General features: G+C 38.8%; 1 protein-coding gene across 2 annotated transcripts in view; it reads left to right on the top strand.

Moving 5' to 3' along the window:
• Positions 1–14,583, top strand: part of RELN (reelin) — a 277,039-nt gene that overhangs the window by 230,507 nt on the left and 31,949 nt on the right. For both annotated transcript variants that reach the window (XM_053942869.1, XM_053942868.1), the window contains exons 38-45: positions 827–1,009; positions 2,374–2,545; positions 2,625–2,727; positions 5,158–5,387; positions 8,091–8,311; positions 9,291–9,438; positions 12,758–13,016; positions 14,244–14,493. In XM_053942869.1, coding sequence (XP_053798844.1) covers positions 827–1,009; positions 2,374–2,545; positions 2,625–2,727; positions 5,158–5,387; positions 8,091–8,311; positions 9,291–9,438; positions 12,758–13,016; positions 14,244–14,493 — 1,566 coding nt within the window. The remainder of the gene's footprint in view (positions 1–826; positions 1,010–2,373; positions 2,546–2,624; positions 2,728–5,157; positions 5,388–8,090; positions 8,312–9,290; positions 9,439–12,757; positions 13,017–14,243; positions 14,494–14,583) is intronic.

Raw genomic sequence — 14,583 nt, forward strand, 5'->3', positions numbered from 1 at the left:
AACTCAATTCAGAGATGCCATCACCTGGACACTGGTATTCCTGGACTGCATGTTAGGCACAGGCCAAATACAGGCTGGGGGCTGAGCTTGTGTACAGTAACCAGCATCAAAAATGAATGCTGGGCTCTAATTAGCATGTGTTAATAACTAGGGCTGTAAAGAGCTTTTGTTTTTTACTCTTTAAAGCTCTAAGTAAAAAAAATAGGAGGAGCTGGTAGTTAGAAAATGCAAATTTTACTGTCATTTCCACTGACTTTTAGGCCCAGTTTAAAGCACAGATTATTGCTTTGTTGTTGTTAAAACATGCTAATAAATATCCTCAGTGCTCTTCATCAATTATATTATTTCTGGGCATGAATATCCTCATCCCAGTGTCTCCAGTGAGAGCCATAGACTCATAAATTTATGAGGATAGAGGCTGTGGCTTTATCTGTGGGTGCTGCAGATGGTGATGATAATGTCTTGTACCTGGACAAAACAAGCAAATAAATACTGTATTACTGGAATATGTTTGTAGTAGAAGGAGCTGGTGTGTTCTAATCCAAAAAAGTATAAGAAACTTCTCATCTAAATAATTAACTATTATCGCATGTATAAGGAACAGTAATGTAAATTTAGGCTCTATTTCATTTGCATTTTGCAGACAAGCAAGGGAAAGCACAGAAAGACATATGTGTACAATGTGTATGTAACATCTCAATACCTTAAGCTGTTGTTAAAGGAAGCCCGTACTTTGGAGTGGATGTCAGAGCAACATAATTTCATTTATACTTGCTTGAACTTACTGGATTTCAATGAACATAAATCCATGTACTTTATGCTCCAGGCACCCCTGAGAGGTCTCATTCCATCCTGCTGCAATATTCTGTCAACGGTGGCATCACTTGGCACCTGATAGATGAGTTTTACTTCACCCAGACTACAGATGTCCTCTTTATCAATGTTCCTCTGCCCTACGCAGCCCAAAGCAACGCAACGCAGTTCAGGCTCTGGCAGCCTTACAACAATGGTAAGGGAGAGACACAGCCCTGGGAGTCCAGGTCCATGCTTGCACAGCCCAGCATCTCTAGAAGCGTGCATTTTTTGAACTAAACAATTAGAGAGACTCTTAAATCATTGGTGTTTTGTGTTTGAGCTCCTTCAATTAGAATTACTGCAGGATTATGTTTACTGTTCTTAAAAAGTCGTTGAATGCTTTAAAGTGAAGTACCTTCACCTGATATCCCTGGACTGTGTGCAGAAAAGCATCAGCTTTGGCCCTGGAGGGAGTGGGAGATCAAGAAACACCAATAAAGTTAACTTCACTCAGGTTCTTCTCATTATTTTTAATGGGCATGATTCTCACTTACACTGAGGCCCCATTAGGATGCTCCAATTATACAAAAATGTCCCAAGTGTAAATGGGAACTGGGCCTACCTTACTCAGAATTAACTAGGCATTAAAAACCCATTTAGAAAGAGTATGTAGTGAGCAGTTAATCTTTTGATTAAATTGTAAAGGACTGGAAAACCACAAGAGGAGCACAGCTCGTTCCTCCTGATTACAGGAGATGTGCCAGCTGAAGGAAGCTCTCCTCCGCTCTCAGTTACTCTGAGCACAGTTCCAAGCAGAAACTGACATTAACAGCTCTAGAGAATTCCAGCAATCATTTAGACATGGTGATTCAGCAACAGTTTATTCCATGTAGGCAAATTCCTAGTACACCCTAACAAAAAAAAGCAAATTAAAATCTGGTCCTGACAATCCTGTTTCAGTTCATTCTTCTGACGTGTACTGCCTAAAACAATTATCTAAACTTTTCTCTGATGAACTTCGATATAATTTAGATAAATGAAAAAATGCTACACAGAAGATCTGTCAATTTAATCCTTCCTCTTCAGTTTGAGAATACCAATTTTCTGACATATATGGATACATAATACATTGGAGAGAAGGAGATTCAGAGTTTCCTTCTCTATGGAAGAACTCCTCCCAGGCAGACACAAGCTGCTGAGTGCAAGGATGTAGAATGAAATTGCACTTTCAGGCTGCTTTGACTCTGTAGCAACTACTCATTTCAGTGATTCTTAATTGAAGAAGACAATGACAGAATTTCAAAGTAAATATGACTTAAATAGAAGATAATTGTTCAACACCCATTGCTTTTCACTCTTTGTTTTGCTGTGACTTCTATAATTTTTAGGGAATAAAAATTAATTCCTTAGGGTCAAGCTGCAAAGCAGTATAGAAACTATTTTCATGGAAAGTGAAAATAGTGATCCCACACTTTTAGCACCCTCCTCTTCACATAATCCATAAATACTGGCTGCTGTTCTGCTCTCCAATAATATTAGTATTAGGTCTTAATAGGAATATTTCCATTTTCTTTGTAGGCAAAAAAGAAGAAATCTGGATTATTGACGACTTCATTATTGATGGAAATAACCTGAAGAATCCCATTATCCTTTTGGATACCTTTGACTTCGGTCCTAAAGAGGATAACTGGTTTTTCTATCCTGGTGGAAACATTGGGCTTTATTGCCCATATTCATCTAAAAGAGCTCCGTAAGATTCTTTCAGCAATACAACAGAAAGAAGTGACTTTGTAAAGTGAGTCTAAAGCACTCCTCTCCTTGATTTTCAGGGAAGAAGACTCAGCTATGGTATTTGTTTCAAATGAAGTTGGAGAGCACTCCATTACCACAAGGGACCTGAGTGTGAATGAAAACACAATCATCCAATTTGAGGTACTTGGCCTCAGAAAGTTATTTTGCCTTTTGCTTCATGTTCTTCCATATTCTGCTCTGGTGTATTTTCCCAGCTGTTTTGTTGCCAAATTGAGAAACCTGTCTAATTTTCCCTCTAATTGATTTGACATTAGTCTCCCTCATGTGACTGTATCATGATGCTTTTAATACACAGATAAGGGAAAATTCTGCTTCAAAGTCTTCTACTTTCTTGCCTAAATTACTACTATGTCTATGCCTATACACTTGCACTGATAGCATTAAAGTCCATGTCCTATGCATTGGAGAGTCACGAGGCAAGAGGACCAGCAAAATATAGTGAGAGTCCAATTTGCCACTTCACAGTCTGCTCGAGGTAAGAGTGCAGCATTTCTACAAGCTGACCAGTGGAGAGCTACAACTTCATCTGTGACAGTAGAAAATAATTTTTCCTACCTGTTGGCTTAACTGCACTGTTGTACTTTCTCAGTGACAAGTTTCTGCTTTCCTTTTGCTTCTGCTCACATCATAGCTGTTCTAGATGAAGCTGGTTTTTGGCTATTGTGGCCTGAAGTCATCCCATTTTAGGGAGTTAAAGAAAGTTCATGAATAAGGAGCATATTTTTGTGTTTCATATAGTCACTGGAAATAGGTACCCCAGTGACAAGAGTCTTAACTAAACTGTGTTTCTGACTTATCCTAGACTCTAAACTGTGCATTGCCTGGGGCAGCTATTGATGGGAGTAACCAGTTAGTATTTATGAGTTTAGAGAGGTCATTATACTGTCATTATGAAACTGGAAAATAATCTGGCACATAAATTGTCATGCCACAGTTACCAGTCTGCTTTTAACAACAATGTGGCATGTTGTTGCATTAATATGAGCTACATAATAATCAGCAAATGATAGGTGTTTATAAAAATTACTAAAATTATACTAAGGGTTTTCCAAGAAAATTAGGTTTAGCTGTGTATGCATGAACTCTTCAATTTGTCATGCAACTAATTCATAAATTATTGAATGTAAGCCATTTCCTCTTTTAAAATATAGATTACAGCCTGTAGAACAAAAATGTTTGAGGTGACTTTAAGATATTCATAAGCCTGGATAGCATTAACTCATAAAATCTACATGTTTACTTCCATATGTGGTAAGAACATCATTTTCAGCTCACGTTTTTGAGAACATTAGTGTAAATGAAGGAGTTTTGCATAATGCAGTAGTTTCTCTCTGTGTCCCAAGAGTCAAAACCTATATTGGGTCAGGCATCTCTCTAAGCTTCCAGATGAGTAGACAGCCCTACTAGTCAAATGTAGGTTGATGGGACTCATGTGCACTGAAGAGTGATGAAGGAAATTTGATGTAGGATACACTTTCAACATTCTTGCACAGTTCTAAGCATTACCTTGTTTTAGAAACAAATAGATTTTCTTAACAGAACAGCATGCTACAAAGACACTTTTTTTTTTTTTGCTACAAAGATATACAAAAATATTAAAATGTTACATAGTTTTAATACAGGATTTGTATTTCACCAGCAATTGGTTTTTATCTGTTGCATGATAAGTACAGTGCATCTTATTTTATATTACAGTCATTCTGTAAAGAATTATTTTGTCTTCTTTTTCAAAAGCAATTTGAAATTATAAGAAGACCTAAATATCAGTGCAACAGGAAAACAGACTAATTTGCACTGGTTGTCTCAGATTCTGTATTAGACAGTCTGTATTTTCTCAGGAGTAGAACTGGTTTTCATGTTTTGCCTTCTCTACTGTTCTTTATATCAGGAATCTTGTGAGCATACTCTGAGAAGTCTGACACTGCCAAACTAAGACATTGAATCTAAATCCAGTCCAGCTATGATGCTCTAGGGCTTTGCCATTATACATGAACAAATAGGTAGTGAGTGTGAAAGCTGAACATATTGAGGTGATAAGCTTTTTTTTGTAACATAAAAGAGGATCATAGTGCAGCTCAGCAATTAACAGCTCAGCATTAACAAAAAGTTAATATTCGCACTTTCTATTTTAATATTTCTGCTTTTAATAATGCACATTTTCTTGATGCTGTGATTACTTCAGTACCTGCCAGAGGACTGCAAGTGCTGGTGCATTTACTCCAGCAATGTTAACAGCTCTCCTTTGGGATCTGCCCAATTAACTTCATGGTTTTCTCTAGGCAGAAGTTGTTGGGGATTTCTTATCACATTCATTTTATCATAATCCATAGTGTGATATACTCAGGGACAGGAGAGCAATGTGCAAAAGTTCCTGTTCATGTGCATGTCCTGAGTGCATCATCCCTGTTGTTAAATGGGTTCCCAAATCACCATTTTCCTGGACTAAACAAATACCATACCAAATGGGGGAGACTGACTAAGGTGAAGAATGATTGGGAGTCCCACAGTCTGCCCTGTGTCACCTTCTGTGTTTGATGCCTTGGCCCCCAGATCAATATCGGCTGCACCACTGACAGCTCCTCTGCTGACCCAGTGAAGTTGGAGTTCTCACGAGACCTGGGGGCCACCTGGCACCTGCTGCTCCCCTTGTGCTACAGCAGCAGCAGCCACCTCAGCTCCCTCTGCTCCACTGAGCATCACCCAAGTAGCACTTACTATGCAGGCACTACTCAGGGCTGGAGGAGGGAGGTCATTCACTTTGGAAAACTGCACCTCTGTGGGTAAGTGTCCAGCTCCTGTTCCTACCCAGCTGCTTCTTGCTTTGCGTTTATTTCTGGTTTTTCATCCAGCACAAGGGTAGTGCATAAGAACTGCAGCACTAGAGCAGACCAAACGACCAATATTTCTCTGCTTTTTGCCCTGAATGTTAGCTAGTGTTCAGGTGACTCCCCAAATCATATTGTGCCTAATACTGATGTAGAATAACCACAGGCAATTTCCTATTACCTATATATTTAATTAGTGATAATTTAAGAGAAGGGAGTTGCTTGTTGAAATTAATGCAAAACTGACTGTTCTTATTGTGCTCTGAGTGTTCTTTGCAGAACTGCATCAGCCATTTGAATTCACTGATTATGTTCTTGCATGAAATTTGAGCTTCGTAAGAAAATGCAGTAAAATGTGAGCTAGTATAAGCTTGATTCCACTTCAATATGAAGAATGGTCTGATCTAAATACTCAGTCAATCAGATTGGATGATAACACAGCACAGAAAAACAATATGTGCTAGCAGGCATAGTAGTACGTAACTTTTCAAAGTAAAAACACTACTCTTTACTTTTTCAGGAATAATTGTCATCTAGCATCAACTCACTTTATGTAAAAGCTCATACCATTAATGATTAAACTGCAGCATGTATGAATGAAAATGAGCTGTGCAACTATGAGACTTTATGAGTCTGTGCAGCTATGAGACTGAGTATTTATGAAACTACCACAGTCAATAGGTCCTTCACTAAATAAATGACCCCATATGTGCCTCTGAAAGTATGAAAAAACCTATATAAGAAATAAGAATCAAGTTTGGAAAGACTGATTGTTTAATAATTTAAGGAAATGTTTAAATTTTAAACTTGAGTTTTCTGGTTTATGACAGTTAACATTTCAAGCATGGAATAGGTAACCATCTCTTTCAGCAGCTCACTTGTACTTCCTGGTTTTGTGCAAAAGAATTATTTTACCCTTTAGCCAACAATCAGTGCATCCCTCCAAATAAAAATTGTGACTGTGCAGACTCCTAACTCATTTAAACCTTCCAGAATTTTGATTTAGTCCTCTGTTCCTGAGTGCTTCTATCCTGTTTTTCTACCTTCCTTCCTATTCCTTCCCCAACATACCAGGCAAGGAGCCCATTGCTGACAGCCAGCCAAGCCCAGCAGTGCAGAGTAGTTTACATTCAGTGCATTAAATCATTGGGCCAGAGGGCTGAAGGGGGATTTCTCCACCAGAATGCACTGGAATAACAAGAGAAAAATCCAAACCTTTCTCCTTGTGTAATTCTAAAAAAATCTCCTAGCCTTTTCATCCCCCGAGTGCCAAGTGGTTATATTTTAACTGAGGATGAAGACAATTTAAGTTATTTCCAGTACATATGTAATTTTAGAAATGAATATATGTTCTCAGCAGAGAGCTGTAGGTAATAATTAGTATTCCAGTTATGTCCTGAAGGAAAAGTCCAGGGCCTGTTGAGCCAGAGAAGAAACCCCAAATAAGCAGTGGTTCACTCTCTGCTCCAGACACAAGTCACGCATCACCCTTGCCAGGAGTGACCCTGAGAGGAGGAGCTGGAAGAAGGAATTGTCTCAGGAAGAAAATCCAGCCTGTGGGGCAGGGCTCTACTCTCAAGAGGAGCTTACAACACCTCCAGCCTCACACTTGTGTCCTTCCCCTTAGGGCACATTAAAGTCGATGAATTTGACTTCCAGTAGAACTCTGGTTCTTGGGCATCTTTCTTGTGACACTTAGCATGTCCCCACCCATCAATTATTGGTTGTCACCTAAATCCCCTCATAAAAATTTCTTCTTAGCAAATCAATGAAAAGAATTTGTCAGCTACAATTACCTATGGAATTGATTTGCCTGCTGAATTTAGATATCTTTAACAAGACACATTAAACACGCAAGGCAATTAAGTGCTTCTCCCTTCTCAATCTTCTGGTTTCCTTCCTCCCTTAAAACGTTTTCTCAACTGAGAATAAAATTAGTCTCTCAAGTATTTTCCTCATCTCAATTTGTTTTCCGTCCTTCCCCAGTTGGTTCCTTTTCATATGCAGCATTGATGCAAGTAGCACTTAGGAGATGAATTAAAAATGACAGGACAGCACCCAAAGGAGAATATAGTTTAAATTAACAACTTGCAATATCAGCCTGGTTTAAGATTAAGCTGCCTGAAAGCAAGCTGAATACCTGGTGACATGACAGATCATGTTTTCTTTCTGGGTAATTGAGGGTGAGATCCTACCACTCCACCCCTACAGGTGGTCTCCCTGGGGGCACAATGGAAGCATGAATTAGAATCTCAGTCTCCAGGAGAGGGTGAAAGTGGCCAGGTCTGACCCACACACTGTACACCAAAGCATAAGGGAATCCACCAGACCACAGCCATTCATCTTCCCCATGAATGATGGAGTTAAGAGTAGCTGGATTTTAAATTTTGAAAATCATGTGTGTCATTCAGTTTTGAGATTACAGCTAATGAATAGTGTTATTTTTATTTCTGTCAGTACTTGGGTTGAACATCAACATAAAGATGCATGAGGTACTGAAGGAATCAGATCTAGCAGTCAGTTTTTAGAATTAATCTATTTATCAAGCCAGTTCCAACAGAAAGAATAATATATATGTGCATATAATGGTATATGCATGGAATACAAAGAAAAGATGGAACTATTCTTTAAAATAAGTACATTTCATGCCGTTTTCAGGTTGGCGAGGTTCAGGTGGTACCAAGGATTTTACCCTGCTGGATCCCAGCCTGTGACTTGGGCCATTGACAACGTGTACATTGGCCCCCAGTGCGAGGAGATGTGCAACGGGCACGGCAGCTGCATCAACGGCACCAAGTGCATCTGCGACCCCGGCTACTCGGGGCCAACCTGCAAAATAAGCACCAAGAACTCTGACTTCCTTAAGGATGACTTTGAAGGTATCTCTTTTGGGAGGGGGCATCTGAATACTGCCTGTCCATCTTAGTGCAACCCAGGGTTCAAGGGATTAAACAGCAAAGCCTTCCTGACCCCTGCATGCTTCTGATTAGAATTTATGCCATGGGGGTATTCCCAGGAACCCAGTAGTTCAGATGTCATTTGCAAGTGTGGTTTGTGAATACCTGATGCACTGTTAATGCTGGATTACGAAATCTACATTGAAACAGAACTTCCTGAAACTCTACGTGTAGAAAATAATCTTGGAAGCAAATTATGTTTTGATGGTAGTTTGACTTAAGCACAGACAGAGCATTTGCAAGTGAGGCAAACAGCAGAGGACTTTAAGGTCATGTCATTTCTCACTACAAGGGAAATCTGGCTCTCCCTACTAGAGCAAACATAGTTTCAGAGCAGACCAAGTGTCTCAGTAGTGGGAGCCTCAGCAGCCAGCAGCCACAGCAGACCCCAAGAGAGGGAAGGCAGGAGGGATCTCAAAGCCTCACGCGTGCCTAGGCACACACGGCATCCATGCGCACAACTCTAAAACCCCTTTGAGGCTTCCCCTGCTAGCAAGCACAGCAAGAGAAGCATGTTTTCATAAAGCAGTACCTGTGAACCAAACTCATCCCTTCACAGATGCTGCTGCTCATTTTCAATTTTGAAATTGTTTGTATGCTACCACTTGGAACCCAAAGTTTCTTTATAGACCCAAGTATTTTGTTGTAACCTTAAGATAAATTATGAAAGGTGGAAAACCTTGTGAATACTGGAAACAAAGATCCCAGATCTCATACTTCTGGGTTTATTTTGTTTTGATTTGTGTGTATTCAGCTTTCTAGAATACATGGCATTGGAACCACTGAATACTTCTCAGTCAGCATGTGATTTTTAATTTATCTTTCTTCCTCTGCAAGTAGCACTCTTGCAAGCAGGAGCACTTCAGAGTAAATCATAAATATGTATTCACTGTGTATTCAGGTCAGCTGGAGTCGGATAGATTCCTCCTTGTGAGTGGTGGAAAGCCGTCAAGGAAATGTGGTATCATGTCTGGAGGAAACAACCTTTTCTTTAACGAAGAAGGTTTACGTATGCTGATGACTCGAGACCTAGATTTGTCACAAGCCAGGTAACACCCTTTCAAAAGTTCTTTCTGGATTTCTTTGAGGAAATGCCATACTGAAGAACAATACATATGTGATATTTCTCTAGAAAAAGCAAGCTGATGTTTTCTGTGGTCCTCACACCAGCAAATGCTCCATTTTAACCACTGTCACCATGATAAATTAAATTTAAATTGAACTTTAATTGCATTAAACATTTAAATGTTGCTTTTTTCACTTAAATAAGAATTCTGGAAACTGATGCCACACCTTCAGTAGTTCATGCAAGCTTTTGTTTCTGAAATTATTAACATGAGAAATGCTCTGCTTTTCTTACAGAGTGGTATATTATGAGCCATTTCTGAAACAGGAGTATCTGCTGAAAGTATAACTCTTACATTTGTCATCTCATAATTCTTTCATTTCTGAAGCTTGTTTTTTTTCTTATTGTGCACATTTGTTTCCAATAATTCACTGAGAAATTCCCATCAAGCTGTCACCAGCTATTGAAAACCAAATATTTTAGTGTATTTACAGTTTATGTTGTGTCTTTACAGCCTGCAGAAGAGACATGTGATAAGTGAGACATGCTAAGCAAGCCACATTAAAAAAATTTACATTAAAAAATTAAAAATATGAATTAAACTTCATCCCGATTGTGAGCATGCTAACAAATAGGCATTGTTTTCTAATTTATTCTGTATTTTAGCTGATATTCTTGTATTATTACTTTGGGGAGATTGCATTTTCTCCAAGACTTTTTTCACTGATCTCTTATAGACACCCTACTCGTTTCTGATGTTCTGTGGGAAACATTTTAACAGGCATTTATCTACTTTTTACCTGTTAGAATTGGTATTGAAGCTTTAAATAATGGTCTCATTGTAAAGACTCATGGTCAGTAGAAATATCTAACCAATGTAGTTTTTAGATCAGCACTTAGCTAAACCTCATTGATGTGTAATATTAAGGACCCCTGTAATTTGTAAGATTCCTCACAGCAAACTTTTTTCAGAGCTTGATAAAAACAAGTCCCAGTACTCAGCACTAATTTGATTCCTAGACAACGCTGAAATTAGAAGATTTCTTAACAAAAGATACAAAGTTGCTCCATAATTTAACTAAATTATGTTTTCCTTATTGCTCATGTTCAAAGAACCATAGTTTATTTATCTCTTCTTCATGATGGTCTGTAGCTGGATTTGCAAATATTGACCTCAAAGTGTTACATGGAGATAAATTACTTCTGTCTTAGGAAAACAAAGCTGAACACTCAAATTTTTGTATATATGATTATGAAAAATAACAGTTATCAACAAATAACAGCAAGGCATCAATGGCACCTCTGAATAGCAAGGCACACTGCAGTGGCATTGCTGGGAGCTGCTCTTTTGCAACCTAAAGTAATTTCAGTGGGATTTTGTACATTTGCAGACTGACTTTATCAACCACCTGCAAAGCACACCAGATCTGGCTGTGATACAGATGTGCCAAGTTCTGCACAGGACTTGGGGAGAGGTTTCAATTTATGTCAGGAGTGATGAGAGCAACTATTTTTTTAAGGGTGCTAGGCTCAGTAGTCACATTAAAACTTCCCTTTTCCTTATGAGGAGATCCCCTGAAGAGCACAGGCAAGCAGCCCTGTCTGTCAGCGCTGCAAGCCACACTCAGCACCTGGGGATTGAAATCAAGTGGACTCTGCAATCCACTGCCATCACATCTGTGTAATAAAAAATTTAACACGGGGACAGTGTATCACCATCATGGTGATACTGGTAGCTGAAACTGTACCACATGAAATATCAGTAAAGAGAAAATATTTTAAGTATCACAGCTGATCAAATCCCTTTCAATTCTGAATCACTAGAAGAACATCCATACATTTGAGTGTTACTAGATTCACAGAAAACACTTTGCTTTTCCATTTCAAAATAGGCAGAGCCTTTGCAAAATATCTTTGGGATAAGAAGAGAGATATTTAATTTTTTTTCATCTGTTAGATATTGCTACCTATATTTGGGTGGGTTATTACTACATTAATAAAATCTGAAATGTAAGAATAGCAATGCAAGGAAATCAGATGCAGCAGAGACAGGGTCACCTGGGTTTATTTCCTTTGAATTATGTGGCAAATGTTGGAGTAAATCTGAGGAGGCAGAAAGACTTGCCAGCAGTGAAGCAAATCCATTACATTTGATATGTTGATCCATGAGGGTACCCAGTGCTCCTTTACAGCACAAGCAATATGTTATGTCTGGGACATGGAGGTGAATATAATCTATAGCAAAAGCAGTTATATCAAGTAGCAAGAGAAACTGAGTTGCAGTGAGGACTAGAATTAATTGACTTGTAAGTCTGGCATTTTATTGGAACTTTGTCTGCCCAGCATCTCTGCAGCCTCCACTCCCAGCAGATCTACCTGCAGATCAAACCAGAACAAGATTTTGGATATAAAACTTTTGCGCCGTTTCATTTAACCATGAGCCAGGCAGCACTAATGCAGCAATAATTAAAACAGAAAAAATACTCTAAAGCTGTGCAAAAGCTGTGCAAACATGAATTAATACTTGTAATATCCCTGCAAGTCCAATAAGTAAATATCATTACAGCACGGTTCCCTCCACTCCAAGAGCACAGTGGAGCTATTTATGAGCATCGGCTGACGGGAAGGATTTCGCAGTTTGATACAAGTCTATTGTGCAGCTTTGGAGAAGCCAATTAACTGGGGGATGAAAGCACTGGTGTCCCTGGGTGGCTTGGGCTGGCTTCAGGGAAGCCAGCACATTTAAACGGTGTAATTTAGACAAATTTCCCAGGCTGACAAAATGGACAAAATGATCCCTGAAAGTGAAATGTGCTTTGTTCTCCCGTCCAGATTTTTTCTGGTTTATGCCAATGGAAAACTGGGATGCTTATTTTGAATTTAAGTATTTCAGCAAATTCGTAGCAAATTATGATCTACTTAGAGCACAGTTGCTTTTCTGCCACTAAAATGTGTACTCATGGGATACAGGGATAAAAATTTCACCCAGGATTACGTTTCTGATACTTGCAACACCATCTGCTATGCAGACAAAAGCTGAAAACATAAATGACCAGCTTTGTTCAGCCTCTTATGCCTGGCAAACTACCACACAGGCAAAATGAATTTTTGTCATACCACCTGTCTGTCTAGTTATATACTAGAAGATTTGGAAAGGAAATCATAAGATCTCCTAAAGATGGTTCTTACAGCTAGAAAACACAGGGCTAGTCAAGAGACAAACTCTAAGGCTCTCTGGTTCGCTGTGTAGGATGTTGTAGAAAATAGATCTTTCTGGTAAGTGGAAAGATTTTTCCTGTTAGATTTGTGCAGTTCTTCATGAGACTGGGATGTGGCAAGGGGGTACCCGACCCCAGGAGCCAGCCTGTGCTGCTGCAGTATTCGCTCAACGGGGGCCTCACGTGGAGCCTTCTCCAGGAGTTCCTCTTCAGTAACTCCAGCAACGTGGGACGATACATTGCCCTGGAAATTCCCTTGAAGGCCCGTTCGAGCTCCACTCGGCTTCGCTGGTGGCAACCATCCGAGAATGGACATTTCTACAGTCCCTGGGTGATCGACCAGGTGAGGAATTCTTGCAGGTGTTTCTACTTTTAACACAATCTTAGACTGGATTCAGTCTTAATGTTTCCCTTTTTTTGGCATGTATCATTTCACTGAGACAAGAAAAAATTGCTTATTAAAAAGATATTTAGAGCACAATTACTGTTTGATGAACTCATGGTTTTAATGCACCATTTCCATGTGGGGCACTGATTGCCCATTTTGATTCTAGGAAAGTCTTTTACACTTTTACACGTGTGTAGAGCCTTGGGTTCACATGGCAGGAGGCCTTACCACGCAAAATGGAAGTCTGATTTCAAACTTCAAAAACCTTCATTTAAAATGTATCCAAATATGTCATTGGCTTGGTATAATGTACTAGAAAAAGACTATAGAAAAATATCAATCTTGTGAATATCAATGCCAATTTTATGAAAATAAAATTTCATATTTGGGATTTTCTGCTATAAAGATTATTATATTACTTTGTATGACTTGGTATAGATCACAAATGATTTATCTCTAAAATGATTATGCTCTGAGTAGTGTCATTGGGTTGTCCAAGTACAATTTGCTTTAATATTTATTACTTTTTTTAAAGAATTTAGTTTAGATTGTTAGGAGAAACCTAACCAGCCATTTTAATCTTGTGGTTACAAAATTTCACTTCCCATCCCTCTGTTTAGAAATTAAAAAATACTCATTGTTTCGATATCTTCATTGAATGTAGTTATATTTTTTCAGAAAAAATCAGAAACTGAATTCAGAATAACAAATGAAAAATAATTCTACTTTGCTTGCTGTTGAATAGTAAAATGATAATATTTTATAGTCAATGACAAAACAGAGGCTATTTCCCCACTTCTATCAACAGACATAATCTGATAGCAGTGCACCAGATAACAGAAGAGCAGAACAATCACTAGGAAGGTGCAATCACTTTGTTTCTGCTAACACTTTTTTTGTGAGCAGTTTTACTTCATTGAGATTGGAGGTCACCTCCCTGAATTTTAGATTTGTACAGCTGAGCCAATCTCTTTTCCTTTACAGGAAAGAGATACTCCCCTTTCTCATGGACTAAACTCTCTACTAAGTAATGTTGTCAATTTTGGACCAGTAGAATAAATGCACATAAATGCACATAAATGCACATCTCTTCCTCCCTCAGGTTGTTATAACACTTGTATGTTTGTGAAGACTTCTAGACATTTTTCCTCGTCAATAACAATTTCTTTCCTAATGTTTCAGATTCTTATTGGAGGAAATATCTCTGGCAATACAGTATTGGAAGATGATTTCACCACCCTGGATAGTAGAAAGTGGCTGCTCCACCCTGGTGGAACGAAGATGCCGGTCTGTGGCTCTGCTGGGGATGCTCTGGTGTTCATTGAGAAAGCCAGCACCCGCTATGTTGTCACCACTGACATAGTTGTCAATGAAGACTCTTTCTTGCAAATAGATTTTGCAGCATCCTGCTCTGTCACAGATTCCTGTTATGGTAATGACTTCTTAGTAATCCCTGCCATTCCTCTTCCTCCACTGCAGAGGAAAGTTCACTTGTTTTCTGGTTACATTATTCATCATAACA

Source organism: Vidua chalybeata, chromosome 5 (assembly GCF_026979565.1).
Source record: "Vidua chalybeata isolate OUT-0048 chromosome 5, bVidCha1 merged haplotype, whole genome shotgun sequence".
Classification (NCBI taxonomy): domain Eukaryota; kingdom Metazoa; phylum Chordata; class Aves; order Passeriformes; family Viduidae; genus Vidua; species Vidua chalybeata.